At 38.0% G+C, this 27,798-nt stretch overlaps 1 protein-coding gene across 2 annotated transcripts in view; it reads right to left on the bottom strand.

Annotated features, from left to right (window-relative positions):
- The window catches only part of LOC115210909 (procollagen galactosyltransferase 1), a 181,128-nt gene that overhangs the window by 23,879 nt on the left and 129,451 nt on the right, over positions 1-27,798 (bottom strand). For both annotated transcript variants that reach the window (XM_036502337.1, XM_029779688.2), the window contains exons 3-10: positions 26,222-26,337; positions 12,950-13,014; positions 10,729-10,804; positions 9,214-9,418; positions 6,746-6,865; positions 3,751-3,827; positions 3,080-3,186; positions 376-450 (exon numbers count right to left, since the gene is read on the bottom strand). In XM_036502337.1, coding sequence (XP_036358230.1) covers positions 376-450; positions 3,080-3,186; positions 3,751-3,827; positions 6,746-6,865; positions 9,214-9,418; positions 10,729-10,804; positions 12,950-13,014; positions 26,222-26,337 — 841 coding nt within the window. The remainder of the gene's footprint in view (positions 1-375; positions 451-3,079; positions 3,187-3,750; positions 3,828-6,745; positions 6,866-9,213; positions 9,419-10,728; positions 10,805-12,949; positions 13,015-26,221; positions 26,338-27,798) is intronic.

Here is a 27,798-nt window from a genome sequence, read left to right as displayed (position 1 = left end):
GGTGTGGGGGTCTTGTCTTGCAAGTTGCTTGGTGACCTCATTAGTTCCAGTGCCATGGATAAAAAGCTCCCAGTGCACTCTGTAAAGTAGTTGGTCTTAGAAAGGGCATCCAGCCGTAGAAACCAGGCCAAAGCAGATGCTGGAGCTTGACGCAGCCCTCTGGGAGCCCTCAGTTCTTGTCAAACCATTCAAAGCCAGGCAAATGGGACATAGGATGACAAGACCAGCATGTTCTGGGCAAGTTCTTTGTAAATTGGAGTTTTGGTAGGAATTTTGTCCTTTGCAGTTTCTTTTGGCTCCAGTCATCTCAGTATATCATAAAAGATCCTAAAATAAAATCAAGAAAATAATGACAGATAAAAAAATAGGACTCACCTTCCGTGATAAGGATCTGCATACCCAGGTAGCTGTTTCACACCTAACTGCTTCAGATATGTGTCATTCAGAGTTCTACAAACAAACAAATTCCTATGTTAAAACAGACCAGCCATCATTATTGGATGTCATTCTATCCAACAGACAATGGGGGGGGGGGGGTAAAAAGTCATAGCTATGGGCACAATGCCTTGCAGTATTTATTTCTGAGTTCAAATCCTGCCGAGGTCAGTCTTTCCCTTTCAACCACAAGAAATCCATAAAATAGAGTTGTCAAGTGATGTTGGGGCGACACAGACACACACATATATATGATGGGTTTCTTTCAGTTTCCGTCTACCAAATCCACTCACAAGGCTTTGGTCGGCCCGAGGCTATAGTAGAAGACACTTTCCCAAGGTGCCATGCAGTGGGACTGAACCCAGAACCATGTGTTCCAAACAATTTTTAGTTGAATGAATTGACTCCAAGACCTTTTTTTTTTTTTTTTTGAAGCCTGGTACTTATTCTATCAGTCTCTTTTGCGGAACTGCTAAGTTACTGGGACATAAAACACACCAACACCAGTTGTCAAGCAATTATGGGGGGGGGGGGACACACAGACACAAAGATGTACGTGCACACACACATACACACAAATACACGCATACAAAGGGCTTCTTTCAGTTTCTGCCTACCAAATCCACTCACAAGGTTTTGGTCATCCCAAGGCTATAATAGAATACATTTGCCCAATGTGCCAAGCAGTGGGCCTGAACCCAGAAACATGTGGTTGGGAAGTAAACTGTTTATCCATTCAGGACATGCCTGTAAAACACAGAAAACTGCCGAGCACTATTTGGAGTATCAACAAGTTGTCGATGGCAACAGTTGTTTTATGTTTTATGGTTGTTCTTCAACCAATAACCTGGTCCAAATGCCTACAACAGATCAGACTCCACAAAAGGCACCCACAGGGGCCCAGCGATGGTTTTGAGCTGAGTGCTGGATTCGATCTACCTCTGAAGAATGTGTTTAAAAGGAAAGAGCATTACTTTCCACACAGTATATATAATAATAATTAAAATATTGCCGTATCTGCAATAACGGTGGTGCTTGTATGTTATATCCAATGTGCAAGCATGTGAAGCTGCCATTCTGTGCATCACAGATGATGCAGAAGGAGCAGAGAAAAGGACTAAAATAGGACATTATTTATGTTATTTACATTTGATGGATATTTGTCCTCATCTTGTTTGTTGTTAACATAAAGTTTTGGCTGATATACTCACCAGCCTTCATCAGGTTGTCTTGAGGAAATTTCAAACCTGGGTTCTCATTCCTAAGGTATTTTTCGATATTATTATTATTATTATTATTATTCAGGTCACTGCCTGGAATTGAACTCGGAATCTTGGGGTTAGTAGCCCACACTCTTAACCACTACACCATATGAGGACAAATATCCATCAAACGTAAATGTACATAATTCCTCATCTCTTAAACTGTAGAGAGGGCATGTTAGAGAATATAGCGCTAGGCATCCCTAACAAAATGATGAAAGGGTCCAGACTGGAAAGGCATCTGATTATAGGCCTGTTCAGTCAGGGCTACCAGGGGCTAAATAACATCACCATTTCAAATACAGCTACACATACAATACTCAACACGGCCAAAAATATAAAACCATAACTGGATATACAGCAACAAAGCCTGGCATCTTTTTTCCTCTGTTGTTAACAGACAAAGGGCTGTGACATGTGTCAAGGTGCTGTGTTGATAAAGACCTTTCGACCCATGCAATCATCATCATTTAACGTCCGCTTTCCATTGCAGCATGGGTTGGACGATTGACTGAGGGCTGGCAAACCAGGTGGCTGCACCAGGCCTCAATCTTGATCTGGCAGGGTTTCTACAGCTGGATGCCCTTCCTAACGCTAACCACTCCGAGAGTGTAGTGGGTGCTTTTACGTGCCACCGGCACGGGGCCAGTCAGGCGGTACTGGCAACCGCCTTGCTCGAATCCTTTACACATGCCACCAGTACAGGTGCCAGTAAGGCAATGCTGGTAACGATCATGCTCGAATGGTGTCTTTTACGTGCCACCAGCATGGAGGTCAGATAGCCGCTCTGGTAATGATCACACTCGGATGGTGCTCTTAATACCCTACTAGCACGGGATCGAGTGCCAGTAAGGTGAGAGAAAACAAAACAAAAACAGACATGGCTGTGTGGTTAAGAAGCTTGCTCCCCAACAATGTGGTCCTGGGTTCAATTCCATTACATGGCATCTTGGATGAATGTTTTCAATTATGGTCCCAATCTGACCAGAGCCTTGAAAATAGATTTGGTAGACAGAAACTGAAAGAAGCCTGTCAAATGTATACGTTTATATTTGTGTGTGTTTGTGTGCATTGTGGTCTTCATGTCATGTGATGGTCGTAAATAAGATTCGCCATCATACAAGTGGTGTAGTTCATTTCTGGTCTTTTGAAAAAAAAAAAAAAATATGTCTGGCCATCAAGAAATATTACCTTGCTTGGAAATAGGTGAGGAGAATTGGCCAAAGAAAAAGGAAGGGGATTTAGCCAAAGAAAAAAAAATCTGCCTCGAAAAATTCCATCTGACCCATACAAGTTGGTAAAATGGACATTAATTGATGATAATGAATGGATGGAGAACAATGATGAGGATGGGGATGATGAGAGAAAAACTGATGACATACTTTCCATCAACTGCATTCAAAATAAAGATTTCAATGCCAAGTTCTCTCAGAGAAGTAAGCATTTTCCGTCTTCTTTCTGGACGTCGGATCAAATTAATGAGATATACCTGCAAGAGAAGAGATAGTCTTTAGAACACAGTGCGTGCGTGTGTGAGAGAGAGAGAGAGTGTGTGTGTGTGAGAGAGAGTTGTTTGCTACTCCATGTTTCTGTTCAATATTTAAATAATCCCTGTAGTTTAAAGATGTCTATCACTGGATGAAGGCTCCAGCTTCTATTTTCGGGATACAATCAGTGATAACGAACATCCATACTTGTTATCGCCATAATGAGAAGGAAGAAGTAAGCAAGATAAAAGATTTGTGACCATCTCTTTTATCATACTTTATATCAGAGAGGAAAAAGTCTAATAAACACACGATCCAATAATATTCTTCAAACATAATCAGTTTTTAACAGCAGCTAGATTAATATTAATTACTTAATTAATTCACCAGCAACAGGAGCAACAGTGATACGTAATAACTGTAGCAAGAAATGCATTGTTTTACATTATGACTGTGTGCTTGACAAATTTGTTTCACAACTACATGGAATGGTGTTGTTGAGGTGTACTGGGATGTGGAGCAGTGTTGTGGTAGAGATTAGTGTGTGGTGTGGTGTTGATATTTACCTGATCAAAGCCAAGTTTGCTACTTTTAACTCGTTGGAAAGAAATGAAACGAGAGGGACGGAGTTGGGGCTCGATAACTGAAATAGGAAACAAAATATGAATTAGAATGTCTGTAAATATATATATATGTGTATATATATATATATATATATATATATACGTTCAGCAAAATTTAGATTCAGATGAATATGGTACTTAAGTTAAAGGCACCAGAATTTGGTATGGTATTATCCATATAAATCAAATGGGGTGATTATAATCAAAATAAGCAACAAGGATATCCAAGGTAGAGTAGTACAATTGTTTCATGCTACTTCATCTTATTAAACACTAAGTATTACATCAGTTTTAAAATGTCGAGCAATCCTCAGCCACATATAGATTTTTAAAAAATTAAATTGACATTGTACATTTTTATACTTACTCTATATGTGGCTGAAGATTGCTCGACATTTTCAAACTGATGTAATACTTAGTGTTTAATAAGATGAAGTAGCATGAAACAATTGTACTACTCTACCTTGGATATCCTTGTTGCTTATTTTGATTTGCTCTGTCTGGCACCTGTGCAGGTGGCACGTAAAAAACACCCACTACACTCGCGGAGTGGTTGGCGTTAGGAAGGGCATCCAGCCGTAGAAACACTGCCAGATCTGACTGGGCCTGACGAAGCCTTCCAGCTTCACAGACCCCAGTTGACCCGTCCAACCCATGCTAGCATGGAAAACGGACGCTAAACGATGATGATGATGATGATATACACACACACACATACATACACAGACACACACACGCGCGCGCAACTAAATACAGTGTGTGTGAGTTGCATTCAGGTTAAACCTTGGTGTATTTATTACAAATGAGTTGATTATAGGCTGGAATTGCAGAGTCCCTAATCCACCTCTGATGTGCCTCGGCTGTTTCTAGAAGCAATTCTCTTGTCCCCAAGTACTCTTACCACCTCTCCATTCATGGATGATCTGCCATGATGGAAAAACAAGGCATTAGAGTCACAACATCCACAGAGCCACATGCGATAATAGATATTGGTTTAGGATAACCAATCATATCCTGTCTTAGGGTCCCCTCCATCTGCATTTTCTATAGGGAATTACTCGCTTAGCCTTTTATAAACACTGAATTACCCCACAAGGGGACAAGGGTTTATTATTATTATTACATTAGTCAATGGTTTGTGCAGAGCCAATCTCACTCTTTCGTCTTTCGAAATTATATTGGTTCTGGTGCAACAAGGACCATGAATCCTGGGGTTACCAGGATGCAGAATCTGACTAGAGTTATCTTCTCTTAGCTGAGCAGCTAAAGAGTTGAAGGTCCTCACCTGCTCAGGGTCTATTGGGGTGGGTCTGTGAATGACTTTTTGTGCCTAATATTTTAATGAACTTTTTCATATTTTTCCAAGATTTTTCCTTGTAAACTGTTTCTAACATGTTCTTCTTATTATCAAAGAATGTATATATGTATTGTAATATTTTGTGACAACCAGTACCTAACACAACAAAGATTTTACATGTTACTTTTGACAATATTTTTCTAAAAAAGTGAAACTGGTCAAGTGAATAAACATCTTTTAAAATTGCATTTTCAAACCTTCTTTCATATACATATATATATACATACATATATATATACATATATATATATACACACACACACATATATATATGCATATATATATATATACATATACACACATATACATATATGTACACATATAGGGAGAGTTTACAAAAAAAGCAAAAGATGAAGACAGGTGGTGTACAAAACAGATGTATATGTATAATGCTCATACACACATACATATATATACACATATATATGTACATATATATACATAGATTTGTGAATATAATATATATATATATATATATATATAGACAAATATGTATACATACATATGTGTACATGTATATACATATGTATGTACACATATATATATATCGTAAATCCTCGAGTATAGTCGGCCCTAGAGTATAATATGCAGGGGATTTTTAGGGGGCTGTACTTCTGAAAAACCTAAACCTTATGTCTAATACGCACCCCTTCTCTAACTTGAGTCGTGTGTAATTAAGCCAGCAGCACCTAGTCGAACAAACACTTCCGCACATGCGTAATACAATAATGGTGATGTTCTGAACTGTTGCATGGGAATGTAAATATGTTTGCAAATTGTTTTCGTTACATGTTATTCTGTGCTCTGAATACTTTTATTTTAATAAATGTTGCTTACTGCAAGGTATGGATGATTCTTTTATGACTTCATTGCTTTCAGGCTTAGCTTAAGGTATTTTCGTGCCCGACATCACAAAATGCATCTGAATAAACATTGCCGGACAGCAAATAGAGACTCAGACATTGCTTAGAGAATATTTTTCATTTTTAACCTCGTATATAGTACGCACTAGGGATTTTGACCTTTAAATTTTGGGGGGAAAATGCGGATTATACTCGAGGATTTATGGTAATACATATATGTATATACATATATATATATATATATGTATATACATATATATATATATATATTGTATATACATATATTATATATATATATGTATATATATATATATATATATGTATATACATATATATATATATATATTATGTATATACATATATATATATATATATATATATATATGTATACATATATATATATATAATATATGTATATACATATATATATATATATATATGTATATACATATATATATATATATATGTATATACATATATATATATATATCTATATATATATATAATATATATATATATATATTGTATATACATATATATGTACATGTATGATATATATATACACATGTATATGTATGTATGCATGTGTACAGTGTGTGGACATCTTTGACTTGGTCTGGTGCTGCTGAAATCAACAAATTCTTCATTCTAATCGCATAGGTTATTTTTTTTCTAACATGAGAAAGCAAAGCTGCTGCTATCGTGGCAGGAGACTCACCAATCATTTCCAGTTTAATGTGCAGAAACTGTTCAACCTCATCTTCTAAAGAATCTTTTGACTCTAAAGGAACCATAAGATGTCCAAAAAATTCTGTGTTGATGATATGCATCGACATTCCTGTTGAAAACACAAAACACAATATTAACATAAAGATGGTAAACTAGCAGACTGCGGATTGGTAAATGGTTCTCATCATCATCATCAGGTTCTATTTTTTAAAAATATATTTTACATAAATTCTACTCAATTCTTTATTAACAGGTATCATCAGATTGGGGTGTGTACACCTGAGTGCTATGTATAATACCAAACTCCCTCTCACACACACATCAAATTACCTTAAAAAGGAAAATACACATTGGATAGTATGGTTCTAGATTTTTCTATATTCTTTTTTCGTGCAAAATCTAGAAGGGGCAGAGCCGAGGCCCTTCAAGACTACTGAGATTGATGTCATTTATGATCCTTTGCTTGTCAAGCCCTGAAGAATAGTCATGAGCAGGGAAGCAACTCTAAGATGGCTGAGACTCTGGGAAGAAAAAACTAGGCAAAGTGATTGATTAATACAGTTCTGTATTTAAGAGATGAGGAATTATGTACATTATTTACATTTGACGGATTTTTGTCCTCATCTTGTTTGTTGTTAACACAACATCTCGGCTGATATACCCTCCAGCCATCATCAGGTGTCTTGGCGAAATTTTGAACCTGGGTTCTCATTCCTAAAGTATTTTTCAATGTTGCTGTTGTTATTATCATTATTATTCAGGTCACTACCTGGAATCGAACTCGGAATCTGGAGAGAGATGACCACAAAAGGAGTGATGAGAAGAGAAGAGGTGAATGGGTCAAGAATGCCAGGGTGGAGAAGTGTTATGAACCTTGCCAGCTGCAAGAAGCAGAGACTAACAGTAGCAGGAGAGAGAGAGGCTGGAGTGTTTCTGTAAGTCCCTTTCTGCCAATCAGTTGGATGCCTGTTTCTGGATGTTTTAGGACAGGGCTGGCCAACCTGAGGCCCGTACACTTTTATCTTGTGGCCCACTTGATACTTTCTTGAAACATATTTTAAATTTTATTAAAAATTAAAGATTGTAATGAAAAGTAAAAAAGGAAGATACTACTCTTTTTGCAACGATAATATTTCATGTTGAATCAATGATCATTCATTCGTTATTGTAATAATAGCATGAGAAAGCAAAATGCTTTCAGTTCTGTCAGTATAGAAGCGGCCCTCAAAACACTTTCTGTGATTAAAGTGGCCCACGATTCGAGTTGACCTGGTCTAGGATGTCTGAGTGCACAGCAATGGTACAGTGCCAAATGTGAAAGGAACAAATACTTCACTGTCAGCCTCACATGAGCTTTGCAAAGTGTCAGTAAGTGAAAGATTACTGCTGGAGATCACAGCTGAATCTGGGACTAAATAACAACAACCAACAGATATTATATAGCAAGCATAAAATCCTGTTGCTGTCGATTTTTGCCCTCTAGGCTGTTTGGGTTTTGATGTACCCCAGTTAGTTGGCGATCTCCTTGATATTATATAAACTTCTGTTGCAAATTGCAATGTGTACCTACCCCGCATATGGTTGGCACATTTAAAGAGATCAAAGATGCGAGGTATTAATATCGAAATCAGTATCCATTTCTTCACAGAGTTTGGATGAACAGACTTCTGGGTTATGGGCCCAACACGTTTCCAACACATCACTCTGCTCAGCTAATAATACTTAAGCAAATATATAATGTAATATTTCTTCTATTGTCTTTTTCTGGTTTCCATTATGTCTATTACATCGTTCATCATAAGCCATTTCTTGTAGAAATATATTCCTCTGCATTGGACCATTTCAAATGCCATCATCGTTTAACGTCCGCTTTCCATGCTAGCATGGGTTGGACGGTTCAACAGGGGTCTGGGAAGCCAGGAGGCTGCACCAGGCTCCAGTCTGATTTGGCAGTGTTCCTACAGCTTGATGCCCTTCCTAACGCCAACCACTCCGTGAGTGTAGTGGGTGCTTTTTACGTACCACCGGCACAGGGGCCAGGCAAGGCTGGCAACAGCCACGATCGGTTGGTGTTTTTTTACATGCGACTGGCACGGAAGCCAGTCAAGGAGGTGCAGGCATCGGCCACATCGGGATGGTGCTTTTTACATGCCGGGTCTTCTCACACACAGTATATTTCCAAATGTATGAAATACAAGAACTACACCATACACGCTTCAGCACTGGGATGTTAATTGACTCTCTGAAAGACAAGGTTCCTCTTTACCAATACTCTGAGAGTCACGTGCAGAGATCCAGGCATTGCAAAGTTTTGCTGGATGTCTCTTCATTTGCCATTTTCTGATCAACCAGAAACAATCCAATTCTATAAATGTTTTCCCAGCAAACTTGTTAATGTGTAATTAAGTTAACCCACACTAATTAGCCATGACAACTGGAATGTATTTTAAGACTTACCGGCATATTTGGCAGCAAAAGCAAACTGAATGATATCATCAAACGGCCCCTTATATCCAGGTGGGGCTTTCTTGAATGACAGTTTCCTCACCCCAACATGGTTCATATCAATCAGGTAGACAGAATGAACCATTGGTACTTCAAAGCAACCCTGTTTGTTCCACCGGACGATTGGTTCATAATCTGGTGTTCTTTGATAATATCCCTGAAGAGAGACAAAAAAAAAAAAACAAGACAATGGATTGTATTTTAGAGTTGTTGGTTCACCATCATCATCATCATCATCATTACTATTTGTAAATCCCACAATGAGAGATATTCAGCAAAAGTACTTTGGAGTAAAGATTGTTTGCCAACATAACATGGTAGTCTTGGTTTAGGACGAATGTTGCTGTTATTTAGCCCCAGGAGACATCGTAAATATGAGGTAAATAAAAGAGAGTGGAGAAAGAGCTAGGAGTGTGGGTGGATGGGGGAACAGAAAATGGTGGGGAGATAGATAACAACTGCAAAGATTGGGTAGAGTTGAAGGGTGGATGTTGGGAATGATGGGTATAGGGTGGGGATGACCAGTGATGCAGATATGGTTGAGTAGGCCATGATGCTGGACAACTGGCAACAAAGTGAATGTGTTGTGTCCTTGTATAGGCTAAATAATACTGCTGGCTCCAGGGGTGCCCGGCAAGCAAAATACAGGGTTTAATGTAGTCCTTGATATATATATATATATCATCATCATCGTTTAACGTCTGTTTTCCATGCTGGCATGGGTTGGACGGTTTGACCGGGGCCTGGGAAACCAGGAGGCTGCACCAGGCTCCAGTCTGATCTGGCAGTGTTTCTACAGCTTGATGCCCCTCCAAACACCAGCCACTCCATGAGTGTAGTGGGTTCTTTTTACATGCCAGGGGAGGCTATGATCGGTTGGTGCTTTTTATGTGCCACCAGCACGGAAGCCAGTCAAGGTGGTGCTGGCATCAGCCACGTTTGAAAGGTGCTTTTTACGTGCCACTGGCACAGGTATCATAACTACAATTTCCATTTGATAATATAAAAATTAAAAAAAACATGGTAGTTGTGACTGGAATACTTTAATCATAAATCATTAGTCTGCTAAATCATGGCACTTGAGAAGACTCCTCATTGGCTCAAGTTTCTAAATCAAAAGAAAGATACCATGTTAGATGATTCTCAATTACATGGAATGGAACATAAAATGGTATTCTATAAAAGAACAATCCCAAAAAAGTACCAGTCATCAACGGTTCCACTATTTACCATTATATTCCCAAACTATCCAGTCACCAGAGTCACTGCAGACAAAACTCAAAGACTATCATGAACAGAATCAGTTCCATTCTATGCTGGTCATTTGTTGGTTATCTTTTGGTCTGTCGGAGTTCTATGACTGTTTAAACACTTAACAAGACAACGGAAGACAGAAGAAAAACTAAACCCAAGAACGGCAATCAGAAGAACACAAGAACAATAGGAATGGTAATATATTTTACTTACATATTCATTAATCCCACACCAGAAGTTGGAGTAGAGGCTGTCGGTTGATACATTAAGCTGAGGTGAAATAATGGGTCTGAAAACAAAAGGAAACAAAATCTAAAGAAGCTGAAAGGAAATGCTGGGAATGGATGGTAGGGTAGTGGGGAGTACGAAGATGTAGCAACAATAGTTCGTTAACATCAGAAGTAATGCAACCAATTAAAATAATGCTATTGTTCACAACCACACACAAAAAAAAGAAAATCGAGAGAGAGAGAGTGAGAGTTATGTTTTTAAAGATATTACAATTTTATTAATTAATTTAAATTTTTTTTGTATTTTGTAAGTTTTTAATTTGTTATTTACATAATAGGAGAAATAATAGAAAGAAAGTTAATAATGCGTGTTTGTTCTTATTATATCTAATTATTGTGTTTTCATAGAAATTCCCTACATGGGTCTGGAATTGTTAATTTAGAAGAAAATGGTTGTGAGAATCCGGTTATTTCAATCGTTACTGTCAAAGGTATAAAGTAATTAAGTACTTTGTATTTGCCAGTTAATTACATTTCATTCTGATACCTCTGCCCTCGCCAACTTAACGATGTCTCAGCTTCTTTCACTACTTATACACATACAAAAGATGGCTGATGAAGTAGAATCTAGTTCATAGGGGGCAGGCATGGCTGTGTGGCAAGAAGTTTGCTTCCCAACCACATGGTGCAGGGTTCAGTCCCACTGCATAACACCTTAGGCAAGTGTTATGCAGATATCCTCAGACTGACCAAAGACTTGTGAGTGGATTTGGTAGATGGAAACTGAAAGAAGCCCATCATGTATATCTGTGTGTGTGTATTTGCATCTCCATAGCTTAGTGGTTTGGCAAAAGATATCAAGAGAATAAGTACTGGTTCTATATTTAAGGGATGAGGAATTATGTACATTATTTACAACAAACAAGATGACAAATATCCGTCAAATGTAAATAATGTAAATAAGTACCGGGATTAAAAAAAATTTTTCAAGGTGGTGCCCCAGCATGGCTGCAGTCTGATAACTGAAACAGGTAAAAAAATATAAAACCCCCAACATGCTGTGTTCAAATCCTATTCAATTCAATTTTATCTTTCTTATAGGGACAATTGCTAAGTAAACACAGCAATGTCACTGAACACACTGCCTCATGAAGGTCACTGCTAGCTCTCACTGCACATGCAGCCATGTGCTGCCCTCTGTTGGCATGCTACAGAACTAGTCTGGGAATTTTTTGATACCACCTCGTATGCATTTTTGTAAGTTACTAACGGTGACAAGCAGGCAAAATAATTACCAACGCCAGAAAACGCTTAATGGCATGTCTCCAGACCTTTACATTCTGAGTTCAAATTCCACAGAGGCCAAATTTGCCTTTTGGACCTTAAAAGTTGATAAAGTATCAGTCGAATGCTGAGGTTGGTGTAACCACCTTCCCCCTCCTCTCAAAATCGGAAAGGATTATTTTAATTGACCATCTGAAAGTGACCATTTGTAGGTGCAGGTGGGGGGAGGGGGGTTGCTTCCTACATGACTTCAGGTTCCATCCCAGTGCACAGCACTTTGGGCAAGTGTCTTCTACCATAGCCTTAGGCTGACCAAAGCCTCATGAATGGATTTGGTAGATGGAAACTGAAAGAAGCCTGTCATATATGTGCGTGTCTGTGTGTGTGTGTACCAGTGTTTGTCCCCCACCACTGCTTGACAACTGTGTTGGTGTGTTTATGTCCCTGTAACTTAGAAGTTCAACAAGAGAGATCTATAGACTAAGTACCAAGCTTAGAAAAAAAAAACTAAGTCCTGGAGTCAATTTGTTTGAGTAAAACCCAATAAGGTGGTGCTCCAGCAAGGCCACAGCCAAAATGACTGAAACAAATACGATAAAAGATTCGACTGTATGGTAGCAAATCCCAAATTGCTCCACGTATTTAGGACATGAATTGACGAAGTGCAAGAACAGTGCCACGCCATGTCGGCAGATTACCACTACCAAACATATGGAAGCGAACTTAGCAGACATGAAACAATGCTGCTTCATACCAGAAGACAAGGTTCCTTCGTACCATAAGCAATTAGAAATAACAGAACGGTTATTGCAAACATGTGTTGCATCTTTTAAACTAAACACATAGGAAAAAAAAGAACACAAAGACAGACAGATAATAGCAAGAGCAGAGAAAAAAAACAACAAGCCATAAACACTTACTTGTTCTGATGTATGAGAATGGAAAACAAGTCTTGGTTCTCAATGACAATATCGGCATCCATCAACTGAAATAGGAAGAAGAAGAACCAAAGTGAGAAATGGATTACGGCAGTTACGTCATTTTTTGTGAAGAGAATTGGATTTGCTATTGAAGACTCCAAAGAGGTTGCAGAGGACAAGAAAATGGTTTGGGATTGTGCAAGAACAAATGGGAAGCATTTAGGAGAGGATTTGGAGAGATTCATATATATCTGTATATAGTTATATATTTATACATGCATATATGTGTATGTGTGCAAAATATAAATATCCATATCTAAATATGTGTGTATGTATGTATATATATATACATACATATATCTATACACACACATACATATGTGTGAGTGTATGTATGTATATATATATATACATACATATATCTATACACACACATACATATGTGTGTGTGTATGTATATATATATACATACATATATCTATACACACACATACATATGTGTGTGTGTGTGTGTATATATATATATATATATATATATAATATATACATACATACATACACTGATATATATATATATATATATTATATACATACATACATACACTGATATATATATATATATATATATATATCATACATACATACACTGATATATATACACATATACATGCACACAGATATATATAAGCATACATTTAAATATATATATAGGCATATATACATACATATCTATATATAGATATATATTAATATATGCATACATATATATATGTGTGTGCATATATAAATATACATATCTAAATATGTGTGTATGTATGTATGTATATATATATACATATATCTATACACACACACATACATATATACGTGTGTGTGTGTATCTATATGTTTATATGAAAGAAATCTTCTCTCCGATAACGGCAAACATTATGAAAGAAAAACTAATGGATTCTAGTTCGTCCAGAAGGATATTTTAAAAATCGGTGATTATCTCAAGATTTACACAACAAAGCAAGTTAATCTCATTTTATTGTTTATCTACAGAGATGTTAGTAAGATTCCTGTGAAGCCAAGGAGGAGATGGATATGATTAGCAACATTCATTTGGTAAAAGATTTTATTGGAAACAATATTCTAAAAAAATTTCAAAAGAGAAAATTTGCAATATTCTGAGAATCTGTTTACACAGGAAGATGTGAGAACTGAAATCTAACCATAAAGATTAATGGGAGATAGAGACTAGCAAAGTGTAATAGCTAATAGTTAAGGCCATTACAGAAACTAATCCCGTTTCAGACATGAAACATAGCTGCATAATCACGTGTGTGTGTGTATGTGTAAATATATATATATATATCATCATCATCATCATCGTTTAATGTCCGCTTTCCATGCTGGCATGGGTTGGACGGTTCGATCGGGGTCTGGGAAGCTAGGAGGCTGCACCAGGCTCCAGTCTGATCTGGCAGTGTTTCTACAGCTGGATGCCCTTCCTAACGCCAACCACTCCAAGAGTGTAGTGGGTGCTTTTTACGTGCCACCGGTACAGGTGCCAGGGGAGGCTGGCAACATCCACGATTGGTTGGTGCTTTTTACGTGTCACTGGCACAGAAGCCAGTCAAGCCGGTGCTGGCATCGGCCACGTTCGGATGATGCTTTTTACGTGCCGCTGGCTCAGGTATCACAACTACAATTTCCATTTGATATTTATTTTGATGTTGATGTACTTGACTCAATAGGTCTCCTCAAGCACAGCAGGTCGTTCTGCAATCCAAGATCGGCTGGTGCTTTTTATGTGCCACTGGCACAGGAGCCAGTCAGGCAGACCTAGCATCGACCATGTTCGGATGGTGCTTTTTACGTGCCACCAGCACGGAAGCCAGTCTGGCGGCACAGACCACAGCTATGATACTGGTTTTACTTGACCCAACAAGTCTTCTCAAGCATGTCATATTGCCTGACGCATCAGGGGTATTCTTAACAGGGCTGGACAAGTGTGGCTGCGATCTCACTTTAGTTGCCGGGTCTTCTCAATCACAGCATATCTCCATAGGTCTTGGTCTCCTGTCATTGCCTCTGTGAGGCCCAGTGGAAACATATAGAGAAACTCTGTTCAAAGATCATGCTTCATCATCTCATCCCATGTTTTCCTGGGTCTACCTTTTCCACAGGTTCCTTCCACAATTAGGGAGTGGTACTTCCTCACACAGCTGTCCTCATCCATATGTAGCACATGACCATACCAGCACAGACACCTCTCTTGCACACCACATATGATGCTTCTTATGCCCAACCTTTCTCTCAGGGCACTTACACTCTGTCGTGTATGCACACTAACATTACACATCCAGCAGATCATACTAGCTTCATTTCTTTCAAGCTTAAGCATGCCCTCAGCAGTCATGGGCCATGTTTTACTGCCATGTAACATAGCAGTACACATACATGCATCATACAGTCTACCTTTCACCCTGAGTGAGAGGCCCTTACTTGCCAGCAGAGGTAGGAGCTCCCTGAACTTTACCTAGGCTATTCTTACTCTAGTTGCTACACTCTCGGAGCAACCAATCCCAATACAGACTCGGTCACCTAGGTAATGGAAACTATCAGCTACTTCTAGTTTCTTCCCCTGGCAAGTGATGGAATCTATTTTCTGTAGATCTTCAGTGTTTCTTGCTCCTGTGCATCTGCCACACACAAAAACTATCTTCCCAATTAGCCTTCCTTTGATATTTGCTGCACCTTTTATGTGTCCATTATTTACACTGGGTACATCGTATGGATCTTCTACCCACACTTTCTCTAAAGACCAAGCAGGGCCATCTACCTCAAGGGGGTTGTGATTTGACAGGTTTCCTACTTAAGACTTTGGTTTTTACTAGGCTAACCCTAACAAAGACAGTGTGTGTGTGTATATATATATATATATACACACACACAAATATACTACGGATACTGAATTTCAGCTTAGTCAAATGAATATAATATGTCATCACAATCAACTTGACATGATTGACCAATGGTGAGATGAAGACAATAATCTCTCTCTCTCTCACACACACACACACACACACACACCACACACACACACACCTTTTTCCCAACAAATTACACAGTCTGACATTGAAAGTTCCTCACTTTAGTAGGGCACTGTGCCATTTGGCCTTGCTTTGAATAGACAACCAGGGTATGGTGAGGACTGAACTTGTGTCTAAGAGTTACAGAGTAAAAGAGAGAAAGAGACTCTGTGTGTGTGTGTGTGTGTGTGAGGAAGAGCATAACCATCAAGCTACAGAGGATAGAAGTATGTATGTTAAATTAATGGCATATAAACTAAGAATCATTTACAGACTTTTACAGTGAAAATAACAATTGATTTTTTTTTTATTCTGTATTAGCCATCATCACCACACAGGTTTCAATTTGAGTTCTTTTTTTTTAAATGAGGATGAAGATGATGATGATGAAGAAGATGATAATGAAGTAGATGACAGCTTTACAAAACATTAATAGCTAAATGTTGGATAATTATGTCGCTTGCAGACAGTAGGAAAAAAAAATAATAAAAACACCAACAAAAAAAATTTAAATCAAAAGTTTGTACTAACATTATTTCTTAAATAAATGAAAGATTTGCACACACACACACACACACACACAACAAAACCCCTCAAGAGATATTGAGATATGAAATATCTGGAAACAAACAAGTTAACTGATGACAAGAATTTTGTTTCACTCTAGAGAAAATTTCTTCTTGGGGAAAAAGAAAAGAAAAAAACAAACTATTTGTTTACATGAGATAATATGGTCAGATTTGAGAGTGAAAACATCAATAAAGATAATATATAACAAAAAACATAAGAACACTGCAATATAAGAATATACGATTAAAAACTAAAAAGTTATAGAAATCTAAGAATATAAACACATGTAAATAAAAAAATGTAAAAATATAAGAATTTAAAAAATAATATTAAAAAATCTGAATAAAAATATTCAAAAATATAAGAATATAGAAAAATATCAAAAGTATAAGAATTTCTAAAAATAAAGAATACCAATAAATAAATGAAAATGTTTGATTGATTCAATAACGAAGAGAGAGAAAGAATTTAATGGGTTTCTCCAAGTGGAGAGAAAATTGTGGAAGACAATCGGCTTAATCACTGGAATCTTTGGTGGGATTAAAATGATATTAGAGAGAGAGAGAGAGAGAGACATACACACACACACAAATAGCATTTCAGATCAGATAGCACTATTACACTTGTGGCAATTAATATTTGCAAAAATACAAAACAGAAAAAAAATTATAAAAATTATATAAAAAAACCCCACTTGATTGATTTTTGGTTTTTTTCCTTGTTTTTTTTATACTGTTTTTATTTTATTTTTTTAATGAAGCAAAGGTTTTGATAATGTTTATTTTTCTTTTCAGTTTTTTTGGGTTTTTTTTTTACAGAGGATTTTAAACAACTGATTAATTGATAAAATTTCCACCAGAGGGAAGCACTGAAGTAAGTAAACATAAAAATGGAGTGTTCGGGAGGCATGAATTATCTTCTGTCTTTTGTTTCAGTCACAAGACTGTGGCCATGCTGGGGCACTGCCTTGAAGAATTTTTAGTCATGCAAATTGATCTCAGGCTGGTACTTATTCTATCAGTCTCTTTGCTGAACTGTTAAGTCACAAGGACATAAACACACCAGCACTGGTTGTCAAGCCCACACACATAGATGAGAATGTGTGTGTATAGAAGGAACCTGTGGAAGAGGTAGACCCAGGAAGACATGGGATGAGGTGGTAAAGCACGACCTTCAAACATTGGGCCTCATAGAGGCAATGACAGGAGACTAAGACCTATGGAGATATGCTGTGAGTGAGAAGACCAGGCAACTAAAGTGAGATCACAGCCACACATGTCCGGCCCAGTTAAGAGTACCCCTGATGCGTTGGGTGATTATGATATGCTTGAGAAGACCCGTTGAATCAAGTAAATCCAATATCGTAGCTGTGGTCAGTGATCCTTGACTGGCTCCCGTGCTGGTGATACATAAAAAGCACCATCTGAACGTGGTCGATGCCAGGTCCACCTGACTGGCTCCCATGCCGGTGGCACATAAAAAGTATCATCCGAACATGGCCAATGCCAGAACTCCCTGACTGCACCCTGCGCCAGTGGCACGCAAAAAGTACAATCCAAACGTGATCGATGCTAGGCCTGCCTGACTGGCTCCTGTGCTGGTGGCACGCAAAAAGCACCATCTGAACATTGCTGATGCCAGTGCTGCCTGACTGGCTTCCATGCCGGTGGCACATAAAAAGCACCCACTACACTCTCGGAGTGGTTGGCATTAGGAAGGGCATCCAGCTGTAGAAACATCTCCAGATCAGATTGGAGCCTGGTGCAACCACTAGCTTTCCAGATCTCGGTCAAACCGTCCAACCCATGCCAGCACAGAAAATGGATGTTAAACGATGATGATGATAATAAGTGAAAAAATGTATAGTAATTGCACAAACAAAAAGTAAAAAACATATAATGAATGCACAGACGAATGAAAAAACATTGAGTGCAGAAACTGATGGAAAACAGAGAAGGTGCCTAATTCTTCATCAGTTACCAATCAGATGGTATTACTTAGTTTCGCACCATTAATGATAAGACTGAGACACTTTCCATGCTGACTGGGGCTGCGAAAGTTGTGGAGAATATAAAACTGAGGACAAACGATACATGGAATCCAGGCAATACAGAAGTAGACATGCGAAAGTGAATAAATGTAATGTAAGATAATGGATGAAGGACAAAGATGAAATAAATAAGAAACAAGCAAAATATAACCTTGGGGCCCAAAAGACACGGATGGTGGGTAACACTTAGAGAGCAATCCTAAAGGATTAGAAAGACAACAAACAGCAAGATGGGAGCTGGTGGGGACTAGGGAATTTACGACTGGTGCAAAAAAGGGAGAGAAAGAAAGGCTGGCCCACGGTCTCAGTTCAATATTCTCTGCAACTTTTGCAGGCACCGCCAGCATGGGAAGCCTGTCAGTCTTATCCTTAATGGTGCAAAACTGAGTAACACCATTTGTGCATTCAATGTACGTTTTTCTGTTCATCAGTGCATTCATTATACATTTTTTACTTTCGTTTGTGCATTTACTTATTAAGTAACGGAACGCAGCACACCCTGGTTTTTTATTAACAGTAAGTTATTTCAGTTTTATATTTAAGAGGGAATTATGTACAGTATTTACATTTGACAGATATTTGTCCTCATCTTGTTTGTTGTTAACACACTACACTATATGCCCATGGGCATATGGCATAGTGGTTAAGAGCACAGGCTACTAACCCCAAAATTCCAAGTTCGATTCCAGGCAGTGATCTGAATGTTAATAATAATAATAATAACAACAACATCGAAAAATACATTACGAATGAGAACCCAGGTTCAAAATTTTCCCAAGACACCTGATGAAGGTTGAAGGCTTTATCAGCCGAAATGTGGTGTTAACAACAAACAAGATGAGGGCAAATATCCGTCAAATGTAAATAAGTTATATATATATATCATGTGATCACGTGATATATATATAGCACCCACTACACTCACGGAGTGGTTGGCATTAGGAAGGGCATCCAGCTGTAGGGCATCCAGCTGTAGAAACATTGCCAGATAAGACTGGAGCCTGGTGCAGCCTTCTGGCTTCCCAGATCCCCGGTCGAACCGTCCAACCCATGGAGAACGGACGTTAAACGATGATGATGATGATATATGATGGGCTTCTTTCAGTTTCTGCTTGCTGAATCCACTCACAAGTCTTTGGTTAGCCTGAGGCTATAGTAAGAGACACTTGCTCAAGGTGTCATGCAGTGGAACTGAACCTGGAACCATGCGGTTGGGAAGCATGCTTCTTACCATCCAACTACATCTGCATTTAATTCAAATAGTTTTTACAAGCGTTAAAAATAATATATATTTTTTTTATCATTTACTTTTTTCTCTTTGAGACATTGGACTGTGGCCATGCTGGGGCACCACATTGAAGGGTTTTAGTGAAACAAATCAGCCTCAAGGACTTATGGTGTTTCCTTCTCTTCCTCTTCTTTTATGCCTGATACTTATCCTCTCATTTTCTTTCGTAAGGGATATAAACAAACCAACACCAGCTATCAAGTGGTATTGGAAGACATGCACAGATGCAAATATATATACTTATATATGTGTGTAAGTGTGTATGTGTGTGTATCTGTCTTTGTGTGTGTGTGTGTAGGTAGGGGGACCCCGAAAGAGGTTTCAAGGAGTAGCATCCCTGCCTTCCTGAGCTAATTTTCCACCACATTTCTTAAAACTCATAGTAGAGGCCTTGGTCTCGGGACCATTCATGTCTAGAAACTGAGGTTGGGGGTAAGCAAGAGCATGTTCCCTATAGAAAATCCAGCTCCAAAAAAGCCTCATGATAGCAAAGGAGAATGGGCACCAGCCAGTCTAAAGGCTGGGGTGGGCTGCACTTGCCAACCTTGGTTGCTATGGTATTGAGGTAGATCAGGCCACCCCTAATAATGGGGGACAAAACCTGGATTTAAAATACAGGATGATGATAATGATATATATGTATAAAGCACAAGCTTCCACACAATTTCCATCTACTAAATTCCCTTACAAGACATAGCTTGGCCCAGGGCTATAGTAGAAGACATTTGCCTAAGGTGCTACACAGTGGGACTGAAACCAGAACCAGATGGTTGCAAAGCAGGTTTCTTAGCCACATACCTATGCTTGCACCTATAACCACTAGAAGAAAAAGATTTGTGCAAAAGATGAAATTATTACAGTTAGAGTATATTTAAGATGGTGATAACAGCTATTCCAAGGAAGAGAAGAAGATACAGGGTTGCTAAGATATCTGTAGAGGTGGTCAGAGATTAGCTTGAGTGGGGCGGAACAGGATGGAGCGGGACGAAGGAAAAAGAAGCTGAGCAACACTTATAGAATCTTGTTTCCATATTCAATGGCAGAAATAACAGTTTAAAGTTTGTGTGAAATCTTTAAAAACTGCTGCCTATGTCAACAGGAAATTGGCGTTTCCAATAGGAGAGCAGCCTGTGGCATACTCCATTGTAATTATTATTGCTTCCAGCAAACATTAATCAAAGACGAGAAGAATTGAGTGAAAGAACTTTCTACATCATTCAATAGCCATCACATTGGATGAATGCCAGGAAAGTTTGAAAAATTCTAAAAGCTCTCTTCTTTAGATGCCAAGCAGGAAAATACATGACTCAATATTTTAATAAGTTATTGAAGTCACGGCCGTTCTAGGTGCGACCGATTCAATAAAAGGCTATTCAGGGAATCGGTAGGAATAGAAATTGTTTTTTAAGTAAAAGATATTTTTACAGGAAACGAAAAAGTAAAAAACAAAATGTAAAAGCAAAATGAAAAATTAAAAAAAAAAAGAAAGAATATTCTGTTGGTTTTTGAACAATGATGTTTGCTTGTAAAATATTTTACACAGAGAAGTCACCAACATTGAAATGAAGAATTTAGATGAATGCATATCATTGGCACACACACACACACACACATATAAATGTACATGTGTGTGTGTATGTATATATATATATATATATATATTTGTATACATACATATGTATATAATGCATCACTCCATACTGCAGTTATTGAACAGTATGATTGGCAGGGTGTATATAAACAGTTTGTATTTAACAATTGAAGGAAGGTCCATTCAGTTGAAAACAAGTGTGTGGTGTGTGTGTGTGTGTGTGTGTGTGTGTGTGTGTGTGTGTGTGTGTGTGACAGCAAGTCAGTGAACTTTTCAAAACCAAAAGTAAAATTTTTATTCTTGAAATGTCTATAGTGTTCTGTCTGGTATTGTAATAGCACCAAGTGCATTAAACTTACACACACACACACACACACCACACACACACACACACACACACACACACACACATAATATGGCTAAAATGTGCTTCTGCACAAAAGAAATATAGCCATAGATATAAGAGCTCTATTTTTAACATAATGTTATAAAGCGCAATATTTAGTTTTCTTCAATAGAAGAACCAAAGTAAAAGGGTTTGTGATGTTGTAGAAAGAATATAATTGATGGATGTTAAGAAGCAGACATTAAAAGAAGAAGAAGAACCAGAAAGACAGTAAACACTTATTTAAAAGTTCTCAAACATCAATGCTATTCTCTCTTTTTCCATTTCTTCTACCATGTCATGGTATATGGCTCAGTGGTTCGGGTATTCAAATCATGGTTGTAAGGTTGTGAATTCAATCCCTGGTGAGGTGTTTGATACCCAATGGCACCTTGTGTCCTTGAGCAAGACACTTTATTTCACATTGCTCCAATCCACTCTGCTGGCAAAAACGAGTGGTACCCGTATTTCAAAGGCCCAGCCTTGTCATCTTCTGTGTCACACTGAATCTCCCTGAGAACTATGTTAACCCTTTCGTTGCCAACCCGGCTGAAACCACTTCTGGCTCTGTAGTACAAATGTCTTGTTTTCATAAGTTTTGAAAGAAAATCTGCCACCAAACCTTAGTCAAAATTTACGTTCCTAACACTAGCTGAATGATAACTAAGTTATTTTACCAAATTCTTTGTTATATTTAAAGTAATTGAAAGGAATGCAGAGCATATCAAAATAAATACAGTAATGAAAGGGTTAAGGGTATGCATTAAGGGTATATGTGCCAGTGCCATGTAAAAGAGCTCATGCTGGTGCCTTGTTAAAAGTACCCAGCACACACTGTAAAGTGGTTGGCGTTAGGAAGGGTATCCACTGTAGAAAGCAAGCTGAATCAAAATGGAACCTGGTGCAGCTCCAAAGCTTGCCAGCTCTAGTTAAACTGTCCAACCCATGCCAGCATGGGAAATGGATGCTAAATGATGATGATGATGACGTATTAGTTGAGAAATCTTTGTTAACCCTGCTGTACTCTTTCACCACAACTTTCTCTCACTCTTTCTTCCTGTTTCTGTTGTACCTGTATTTCAAAGGGGCCAGCCTTGTCACACTGAATCTCCCCAAGAACTACATTAAGGGTACATGTGTCTGTGGAGTGCTCAGTCACTTGCACATTAATTTCATGAGCAAGCTGTTCTGTTGATCGGATCAACTGGAACCCTCATCGTTATAACCGACGGAGTGCTGTAGTGTAATATATATACACACACACACATATATATATACATACACACACACACATATATATGTATATATATATACACACACGCACACACACACACACACACATATATATATATACACACACACAAGTTTTGAGTTTTATTTTCCAAAATCTACACACACATGAACACACACACACACAAAAGAGAGGGAGCGAGAGAGGGAGAGCGTGTCATTGGATTACAGATATATGATTGTTGGATTAAGTATCATACGAATGTCTTGAATTAATGTCCCAAAGTTTGAATGGAAAGAGGATTTCTTGAAATAAAATTCTAAAAAATGCTGCTGTGGCTGTTGTTACAAATAAAAGTACTACAATCGCTATAATAAGTACTGGTACCACCCAACTTCTGTTACTACTACTGCTACTACTACTACTAACCCCACCACCACCACCACCAGTAAGTGCTACAGACAGCATTATTATTATTACCACCTCCACCACCACCATAACATTATCCCTACCACCATTGCTATCATCATCACCATCACCACCAGCCCATCCCCCACCACTACTACTAACTTCATCACCATCAAAACTTTCAGCATCCCCCACAACCAATACCATGATGATGATGGTGGTGGTGGTAATATGAAATGTTTCCCTATACTGGAGGAACCCGTCGCCATCACATTTGACAACAGTGCAAATATTTTTAACAGTTGTGATTCAACAATGGGTGTGGTCCCCATGTTTTCTCATTCCATACGGAATTGGAGCAAAACCGCCCAGAAAAGAGGTCTGTTGGCTTCTCTCTGCTTCTGTGTATTGCTTATAAATCTTTGGCTAACACATCTTGGAGAGAAACCTCACGGCCAATGAGAGGACATCTACGAGGTTTGAGACATTTTGGCGCAGCTGTTTCGGTGCCGCCGCCGCCTACAAGGCATGACATTTTTGACATCAACAGGTTTATGCTTCTTTCATTTTCTCTCCCCCTCCCTCCCTCTCTTTATGCCTGTGAGCATATTCTTCTCTGTATGTACAAGAAGGAAAAATGCTTCAGCCAATTATATTCAATTAATAGATTCTAATGTCGTCCTCTCTCGCCTTTTCTTCCACTCATATGTGTGTGTGTGGGGGGTCTCTCTCTCTCTCTCTCTCTCTCTCTCTCTGCAACCAGTGCCAAAAAGTACTGCTGCCAAAACAGGCTGACTGCCCATCAGTTATACCAAATCATATATGCACACACACACACACACACACACACACACATATATAATGCAATTTCCTCCCACCCGGTGCAACCTGTCGGCTCCAGCACATCCCGCTTTCCTATATGTGCGTGTATATGTGTGCGTATATATATGTATGTGCACATATGTGTATGTATATATATATGTGTGTGTGTGTGGTGTGTGTGTGTGTGCATATATGTTTCCCTGCATTTTCCTCCTATATATACACATTTTGTCTCCCATATATGTCTTTTTTCCCTACATATTTCTTCTCCTACACCCATATCCTTCCTATCTAGTCTCTTTATTTCCCTATATCTATACCCTTTCACATTTCTAACTCGGATGTTGAACGCACACCGCCAAACTCCACTTCCCACCCTTCCAATTTTCAGTTCCCCCCGCCCGCCCCTACGTGGGCACCTTTAACACACACCTCTAACTTTCAACCACCTTCATCTCATGTTAAACTTTACCAGATTATATTTTTATTTTTATTTTTATTTTTATTTTCCTTTATCCTATTCTATTTCGCTTTACCTTTATTCTTATTTTTATTTTCATCCCTTATCTTAATTTTTATAATTTTTATATTTCATTTCTAACTATTATATTGTATTTCTTATTTTATATTGTATTTCTTACTTTTATTTCTAATTTTTATTCTTACCCTCATTCTTACCCCTAACTTATCGCTTTATATCTCTATATATATATATATATATGGAAAAAAAAAACATTTCAGAACCGGTTTTGGTCATTGAGACTTTTCCAACTCTAAGTATGGAAAACAATTAAATTTTGGAAAAATTAAATGAAAAGTTTTTTAAAAGAATATTTCCATAGTATTCAAATACGAACAAGGAAAATGCCTCTTGTATTTGAATATTATGCAAATATTCTTTTAAAAAACTTTTTATTTAATTTTTCCAAAATTCAATTGTTTTCCATACTTAGAGTTGAAAAAGTCTCAATGACCAGAACTGGTACTGAAATGTTAAGGATTGCGATGCAATCAATTCATTTACTGTATTATATGGGCAAAGGTAAAATGATTTACCACAAATTACTAATACAAGATAAGAAAATGGAGAAATACATCTAAATCAAATATCAATTACCAGATAATACTCAATCACATACTTTATTAAACCACCACATAAGAGACTGTAGGGTTAAACATAAAAAAGCAGAACAAATCAGTGTACATAAAGGAATATACATAAAAAATGTACATAAAAGAGTAATGTTGTATAATAAGTAGAATATATATATAAAAAAGAGAATATAAATATAAGTAAATATAAATATAAGTATAGATTACATCTTACAGCTGTTTTGGCCATGTAGATAAGTATGTCTCATTTTACCAATATTAGCCTTTTATGGTAGGTCAACCTATATTGTATATATATGTATATATATATAAACTAAAAAAACAATAAAGAGAGGATGTGGTAGATGTAATGTATTAGCAGATGCTCAGGGAAGGGAAGAAAGCTGGTTTTATGTTTCGAGCAAAGCTCTTCATCAGAAACAGGAGACAGCGGAAAGTCCAAGAGAAAAGGAAGACGGAGGAAAAAAATCACCAACAATTCACAAGTGGTTACATTCTGAAATGTGTATATATATGTATATAAATATGTACACATATACATACACAAACACACACATGCATACAAGAAGAAAGAGATAGATAGCTAGATATCAAGGGCAGGGCAACAGGTGGTCATTAAACCCAAAGACATCAACACACCTAAAGATAGTCGGGTCAGTGGTCACTCCACTGGTGAGAATAGTGGCCAAAGAGAGACCAGTGACACGAAGATGTAATCTAAAGACAAAGCAACTTACAAAGAGGTAATCGGCCCACACTTTTTTGGCTTTCTCCAAGGCTTTCTGTCGCAGATTCATCACATGAAGAAACCGTTCTTTTACCCAATGGCAGGGAGATTCTTCATCTGCATAGCCTGAGAATAAGAAAAAAAAACATGAAACAAACAAAAGAAGGATATAAGTAATGATATACATATTACACACACACATCATAACCATCATCATCATCATTATCATTTAACATGTTGACTGCCACATGTCCCACCGGTGGTTCATCCCACAGTCCACACAACTCTGCCAGTGACAGGCTATGGTAGTTAATGAGTTAATATTCATATTCCTTAAGGCAGTGAGCTGGCAGAATTGCTAGCACACCAGGCAAAATGCTTAGCGGTATTTCGTCTGTCTTTATGTTCTGAGTTCAAACCGCTGAGGTCAACTTTGCATTTCATCCCTTCGAGGTTGATAAATTAAGTAGCAGATGCATACTAGGGTCGATCTAATCAACTAAGCAGCTGGAGATATGATAGTTCAACAAAAATAACTGGCTATTGCAAAGCAAAAATAAATATTGAAAAAAAATGCATTCGGCCAAATTTGGACATACAACAGTTTAACATAATAGCAACGATATATATATATATATATATATATATTTTGTATAAAACAACTTCAAAAGAAGAAGCACACTCCTATATATTTATGGAAGGCCAGCAGTCACCCATGCAAACCAGCCTCCACACTCCACACCACTGATGTTATTCAAGGGAATAGCAAAGGCCGATACAGCTAGACACCAGTGATGTCGCAATTCATTTCTACAGCTGAGTGAAATGGAACAATGTGAAATAAAGTGTCTTGCTCAAGAACACAACACATAGCCCGGTCCAGGAATCAAACTCACTATCTCACCAAACACACACACACACATATATATATATATCACCGTGATCACCGTGACCGACCAAGCTATGAGATGTTGCTACACATCACTGGTCATAATGCGCTTTGCACTGTTTTAGCCTTCAAATGACGCCACCCCGCTGGCTAAGCGAGTAGACCAACAGAAGAAAGGGTGAGAGAAAGTTGTGGTGAAAGAGTACAGCAGGGATCGTCACCATCTCCTGCCGGTGCCTTGTGGAGCTTTAGGTCTTTTCGCTCAATAAACACTCACAACGCCCAGTCTGGGAATCGAACCCACGATCCTTCGACCGCAAGTCCGCTGCCCCAACCACTGGGCCATTGCGCCTCCACACACATATATATATATATGTCAGTCTGACTCAGCTCCACATAACGAAGTTTCATGGAAGCTTGGAGCAGAGTCCAGCCAAATGGGTTGAGTGCCACTTTCTTTCATTTGTTAACTTACTGTGTGTTCCAATGTTCCGATGACTAGCAACTCACTTGAAACTCAGAGTATCAAGGAGTTTGAATCAAACTATTTTGATCCATATGTGAAACTCCCAACAAATGTGTAGAATGCCCTTATTTCGTTTGACTACTCACTCGTATATATATGTGTATATATGTGTGTATATATGTGTGTGTGTGTATATATATATATATATATACACACACACACACACACATAT

The sequence above is a fragment of the Octopus sinensis genome, linkage group LG4, assembly GCF_006345805.1.
Source record: "Octopus sinensis linkage group LG4, ASM634580v1, whole genome shotgun sequence".
Taxonomy (NCBI): Eukaryota; Metazoa; Mollusca; class Cephalopoda; order Octopoda; family Octopodidae; genus Octopus; species Octopus sinensis.
This window is presented reverse-complemented; position numbering and strand designations above follow the sequence as displayed.